General features: G+C 40.8%; 1 protein-coding gene across 1 annotated transcript; it reads left to right on the top strand.

The window, feature by feature from the left end:
* The first annotated feature begins 927 nt into the window (after positions 1 to 927).
* Positions 928 to 6,552, top strand: ankrd49 (ankyrin repeat domain 49). Its single transcript, XM_010775804.1, has 2 exons — positions 928 to 1,200; positions 5,857 to 6,552. Exons 1-2 carry the CDS (start codon positions 982 to 984, stop codon positions 6,331 to 6,333), a joined length of 696 nt encoding a protein of 231 aa, XP_010774106.1. The 5' UTR covers positions 928 to 981; the 3' UTR covers positions 6,334 to 6,552.
* Positions 6,553 to 6,876: the final 324 nt, after the last annotated feature.

Here is a 6,876-nt window from a genome sequence, read left to right as displayed (position 1 = left end):
TCGTAGGACCGGAAATCCAGAGTTTTCCCTGAAGTTAGCTCGCTAAGCGAAAATCCTGCTTCGTAGTACAGATGTCACGATCTTAGTTTTATATGTCGGTTTTAGTTTGGTCTGTCTTGTCATGGTTTTATTTTGCAATTATGTTCTCCCTGTGTCTTGTCTTCCTCCCTGTCGTTAGTTTCCCTGGTGTGTCTGATTGTCTGATTGTGTTCACCTGTTGCCCTTGTGTTTCTCCTTCCCTGCCTGGCTGTTTCTCGTCTTGTGATTACCCCTCCCTGTATTTAGTCTTGTCTCTTCCTGTGTTCGGTGTTGGATCATTGTTTGTCGTTCATGTCTCCCTTCATGTTGGTCACAGTCACCTTTTGTTTGGATGCTACCTCGTGCTACAGTACCTGTTCATGGATTCTTGTTTTTTCAGCTTTTGTAAATAAAGCTCGCTTTTTGTTTCATTTTGAAGCCTGCTTCCCTCTTCAATATGCATTTGGGTCCTATTTTACCCCAACCCTGACAACAGAGGCCTGTACTACGAAGCAGGATTTTCGCTTAGCGAGCTAACTTCACGTTTTTTTTTACTTTTGCTGAACGGCTAGCCTGGGGCCTATACTACGAATCAGGATTTTCGTTTAGCAAGCTAACTTCAGGGATTTCTGGTCCTACGAAGCTGGTTCACTTTTTAGCTATAGAGTCAGATTTGGTTCAATATTCTAGCTATTAGAGTTGCCGTATGGAGTTCTCCAATATGGCGGACCATCTCGCACATGCGCACTGCAGGTAGGGCAGGGCTGCAGGTCGGGTAGTGACAAGCAGTATGAGGCATGGCTACAATGGGTGAACTGTTTGGTATTTTAAGCAAAAAACTTAAAAGACATGTTTGTTCACTTTTTCATTCTGCAATTCTAATTTTATTTCATCTTAGTTCACTCAGTATATCTGCCTGATTTTTAATGTCTTGGTTTCTCTGGGAAAAAAAAAAACCAAGTGATGGAGTTTCCTGAAGATTTCAACCAGCTTGAGCTTCTGAACACACATGGACATCTGATCCCCCGAGGAGCCAGCAGCCTGTGGACCGAAAGCAAGGACGAGGAGGACGAGGTGGATGAAGAGGAGAGGTACAACAGTGAGGAGTGGTATCTAGAAAAAGAAGAAAGTCTCAAACACCTACCAAAGGTGCTCATTCTGTGGGCTGCAGAAAACAATCGCGTAAGTCATGTTTTGTCCTGGCTTGACTCTAAGAACTTAGACTTCACCCCGTTGTGACTCTCTCTTGTGGTAAACATGGGTTAAACTGGGCATAAGATAAATGTGACGGGATCAACCCTTGGTTCTCATTCGCGTGCTTGCCTGTGTAAAACATTTAGTATTTCATTTCCTAATAGTTCAGATTCACTTGCTTTAATATTACTTCTTCGTGACTTATACAAAGACATTTCGGAAGGCTCACCATCCTCAAAAATCATAGTTTAAGCCCAATAAGAAGCCTAAGGGCTTTAGACTTCTAGTTTGTTTATTTCTGTAAATTAGATTTAAAGGTGACTGTGAACTTACAAAACCCATTTTTGGCCATAAATCTAAGTATTGATATGCTAAATATGACAATTTTAGACAAACTACAAGTAGAAAAAATGATGAAGCGATGTCATTTTTGGAACTTAAGTCTAGCAGAGGCAAACAACTGCCTGGTTGTAATGCTAATTATTTTTAAAAACATTCAACCTAGATGTGACATCTCTTAATGACTGTTCTTTTGTGAAAGTTAAATGTGCGTGTCTTTCTTTTGGAAGCATTCACCCAAAAATATTCCTTTTGAAGGGGAAGCAACCTTTCGAACACATGGAAACACAGAGAGGTCTCAGTCACGACTGATGCTGTTTAAACTCAATAACTTCTGACTGTGCGAAACACTGAGCTGCTGTGTCAGGAAATAAGTGACTGGAGTTGAATTTAATTGAGAAAGAATATTTATTCGGGAGTCAGGCAGGTCAATCTCACAGTGAATGCAGTAAATGATCACTTAAGAAGAGTAAGTAATTAATTATAGTAATTAGGCCCCTCATCTGTTAGTAGCATAGCAGTTTTCTTTCAAAGGGCCAAGGGAACTCAAAAGGTCTCAAAGAAATTACAGTTAACATTATGATGTGAAAGATAATGGATACATTTGTTCAGCCTCCTGCTCACGGCTTTTTACATTATTTCCACTTTCACTGAAATATCTATATCGCAATATCAATAAATATATCGTTATTAATGTACATTTCCTGGAAATTTGTGATAAATAACCGGGACATCCGTTTGAATCTCATCCAGTGAATAAAATATCTGAGAAATCACATTGATAAAGTAATTTAAGAGATTCAAAATGAAAACTAACATAAAAAGTGGCGAAAGCTCGGATATTGTCTCAAAGTTTATACCATATAAACATTAAAGCCTGACAGATTTGTATCTTGTCAGCATTTTGTGTGAAAATGCAGTCTGTATCCTCACACCTCCCTCACTCAACCTAACTAGCTTTCTCTAAACTGTTCTGAGCAAAGACACAGTGTGTGCGCCACATGTCATTATTTAATACACTGAGTATGTTGTTGTTTGTGTGCCTGCTTCCCTTTATTATGTTAATGAAAAGCAATTGGAGTCTAATACATGTATTTGTGTGAGACGGGCGGTTTTCTAAGTAGGCCTTTCACAGTCAAGTATTTCTTGTTGGCTGATTATTTAAATAATGTTGCTAAATAGACAGATTTCTGCCAAAAGATAACATTTATTAGTGTTTTCAAAGAATTCAAAAGCAAATACTTTCTTGTGTCTTATTTTGTGCTTATTAGATAATTATTTGTAAATCATCCATGTAGTGCTGGATGATAAACCTCTAAAATTCTCAAAGCCCAATGTGACACTTACAAAATGGGTGGAGCAATATGAAAAGGAACTCGTATGAAGATATTTTTGATCAAAACCTCTATCAATATTGCTTAGATACTGTAGGATTGACCACTGGGGATTTCACTTAATATTTACACAATGAGATATTTGATTAATAATCATCTGTAGGGCAGGCGTTATGTGGATGTAATGACTGAGTGGGTTATGGTATATAACAGATCAGCTAGAAGAGTCTGGAGGTCTGAGAAGGACATTTATTTGGGGTGATCAGCCTTTAAAACCAGGCAGCACTTTGCAATGTTTTTTTTGTCGGAACAATTGTCCAAACCCTAGTTGGATATGATCATATAAATCAGCTGGAAGCAGAGAGTGGATTACGGCTTTGATTGAAAAATGATTGTTGTAGAAAGATCCAGGTGGTAAAAAGTAATTAAAATAAGTGGTCCTGACTGCAGCTGTGAGCTGGGTTTAGATTTTCCTGGTTCACCTTTCCATTTGTATTTTGTAAGAGAATTGGTGAAAGTTATGAACACATTCAAGTGGTTGATTTAACTTTAAACATCCTTTTGCACGCTCTTTCAGCTGAGGTTTAGATACCTGTTTTTTAAGATATTTTCTTAAGTTTTAATTTCGCTCCCCCAGACCTTCAAAAAATAATTTGCTGTTAATAATTCTTGCACTCTAATGACAAAATTGCAACACCTACAATGTTTTTTTGTTTTTTTTTAAGGTTTCTAACAAAAGCATGTATTTACGCACAGCAAGTTCTGTACTACATCTGTTGATGATACATTCTGTACATCTGCACAAGAGTGTGCACATTTTGAAAACATCTAAGGAAAAAATAAGAAGCCAGAAATAGAACATTTTAGTATACAGAGTGTACTGTCCTCTGCAAAGGAAATACATGGCACGACGAGAGTTGTTAACATAGAGCGAACACATTTATGAACCCTGAAACCTCTCAAGGTCCATGAGGAACAATAAGCACCCTGTGGATATTTAAAGAAAGCTTCACTTTGGGGGGGACCAAATCTGCCCTAACCTCATTTACTCAAAATTAATTATGTTCCAAATGGACTTTATTAGGATAAAAAATAAAATAAATGTCTTTGCTAATTTTACCTACCAGCAGCTGCTATTATCGGCCCCTTTTTGACTCCACTACCAACTATGAAAGGCAATATCTCTGTTTTGTATGGTCTCATCCACTCTCTAAACCCTGTCTCACTGCACACTATTAAAACACAATGGGAGGGTGATTTACAATTTGAAATTGAAGAAGATGTTTGGAATGAGTGTCTGAGACGGGTTCACTCGTCCTCCATCTCTGCATGGATTGCTTCAGTGTAATGTTCTTCACCGCTATCACTTAACTAAGGTCACGTTATCCAAAATATATGATGGTGTTGATCCTGTCTGCAATAGATGCCGTCAATCTCCAGCTACCTACATCCATATGTTTTGGACTTGCCCCTCTCTGCATAACTTTTGGTCTGAAATATTCATTACAATATCACAGGTTATCTCTGTCTCTGTCAAGCCTTCTGCAATCATTGCCCTATTTGGAGTCATCATTAGGCCTGCAATGCCAAATTAAAAGAAGAACTTTGTAGCTTTTGTTACCTTCTTAGCTAGACACTTGATTCTACTCAAGTGGAAATCCCCAGCTTCACCTGCCCATCAGGACTGGATTAGAGATATATTTGTGTCACGGCCACGTTACGGCCACTCTAGTCAATAGGTGCTATTCGACCAGACGTGCCGCGTTACGGCTAGAATCGTCCCAGAAGCGTCTCGGCGCTGGGCTCCGCTAAAAATAGGCGGCTGGTCTATTTTCGAGGCGAGGCGTTGCATAGCGCCGGGCAGGAAGTGGACCGGTCAGAGCATCCAGTCAATCCCCAAAATAAACTAATTTTGCAGACCCTATCCCTCCGTAGTCTTTCTAGTAGGAGGAGAAATGCCAGCGTTCTCCTCCGGTTTACAGGCACTGTGTAAATTATATATAGAATAATTATGATGATGAATGCATTTTTTTACCACTAAAATACAGCAACACCTCTTTGATTCATGTCGTTTATAACTGGAATATTACAATTATTATTAACTTTGTCTGTACAAAGTACCTGTCCAGGAAATATGCCCAAATCAACAAACTGCGAGCCGGCAGGCAAGACGCTCCGCTTCTGAAACGCGCCCGGTAGGGTTTGACACTGTAGGACATTGACCAACAACTGGCGGCCCGCGGGCCACATCCGGCCCGCCAGACATTCTCATCCGGCCCGCACGACGGGGGTGACTGTGGCGTTGGCGGAGTGGTTAGTGCGTTTGCCCCCCCACTCTTTTTTTCCAACAGAGGCAGCATCTGCGGGACAGTAGACTGCTTACTGCGTAGCCTTCCCTGCCCTGAAGAAGAAGTGATCCTTCGTTAGCGTGAAGATTCTGCTAAGCTTTATGCGCTCCGCAGTACCTGAGCGTGCTTCACTAGCACTTTTGTCTGAAAACCCAATAAAAAAAAGTCTGAAAAAAAAAAAGTGCTGATTCTCTGTCTGTTACTTTAGATGAAAATAAGGAGCCACTCCCCACGCCCCTCTAGGACATATTTGGTTAAAAAAAGAACACAATGGTGCTCTAGAAGGAGATTCAGGTGATAAGGTGGGGGGGGGGGTTACCTTGGTTGGTGATTGGCTAATGGTTACACAAGCCAAAACATCGTTATGACATCATAAAGTGGCCAAAATCTGATCAGCTCATTTTCAGACAGGTTTTTATAGAAATGGATCAGGACAAAAAGTGAGCAAATCTTTTTTCCTGAAACTTTCAGAATCTCTTTACACAGAGGGGACTCATGTTTATGTATAAAAAATGTGAAAACGTGGATTTTGCATAATAGGTGAACTTTAAGGGAATAGTTCTTTCATGAGACTATTCGAAGCAATTTGTAGTTTCCTAAAAACCTAAAAATCTTTCTCACAGGTTTCCACAATCCGAAGGGTGGTAACTGCTGATCCGTTGGTGGTGCACAGCTGTGATGAGGATGGATACACTCCGCTGCACCGAGCGGCGTACAGCGGCCATGTTGACGCTGTCTCTGCTTTAATCGCCGCGGGGTCAAAGGTGAACCCTCGCACCCACGACGGCTGGACGCCCCTCCATAGCGCCTGCCGCTGGAGCCGCGTCAAAGTGGCAAGTTTTCTCCTGAAACATGGAGCCGAACTGAACGCCCAGACCAACGGGGGGCTCACCGCGCTCCACCTGGCCGCCTCCGACACCACCTCCCTCATGACAGACTCCCCCAACACGTTGGAGCTCCTGCTATCTCAGCTACACCTGAGGCCGGAGCTCCGCAGCGGCAGCGGGGAGACGGCCAGGGAGATATCCCAACGTACCAGCCCACACCACGTCCTGTTTGAGATGGTGGAAGACTGCGTCAATGTGGCACCGCTCTCATGAATGAAATAAAACACGGGGGCAGATATTTAAACCCTCACATTGTTAGCTAAATGTACACAAGATTCATGAGAGTTTTCACAGTTGTACCCACATTACTTGATGTTTTTAATACATGAAAGGTGTCATATGAGTATATATTGATGTAAACATGCTTTCCCATGTTCATTCATGTTTTTGGTAAAGCATCGTAATAAATAAATAAATGTCTTTTTAATGTTGTAATACTGTCTATGTACACTTGACCTCAAAAGCAAATGCTTACCTGTTCCCCTCATATATTCTGAACCATGAGTCCAGACCTGTCTCTATTAGCAGAATTGTAAAGTTGTGTCGGGTAATTGACTAGACCTTATGTTTGGCACATCATTAAATGCTGAGTGCACTTATTTTTAACATTGTAGCTTTTTCAATGCCAAGATCCAAAGAGTTCAAGGTGAGTAATTATGTTGGATGGATTTATTTTTTAATATAGATTAGTATTTTTCCTTTGGAACCAAACACTTTCTGAATGGCAAAATTCTAAAACTATTCCTGCTCAAGGTT

Source organism: Notothenia coriiceps, unplaced genomic scaffold (assembly GCF_000735185.1).
Source record: "Notothenia coriiceps isolate Sejong01 unplaced genomic scaffold, NC01 NC01_scaffold00016215, whole genome shotgun sequence".
NCBI lineage: Eukaryota > Metazoa > Chordata > Actinopteri > Perciformes > Nototheniidae > Notothenia > Notothenia coriiceps.
The sequence above is the reverse complement of the archived record's forward strand: the minus strand, read 5'-3'. Positions and strand labels throughout refer to the sequence as shown.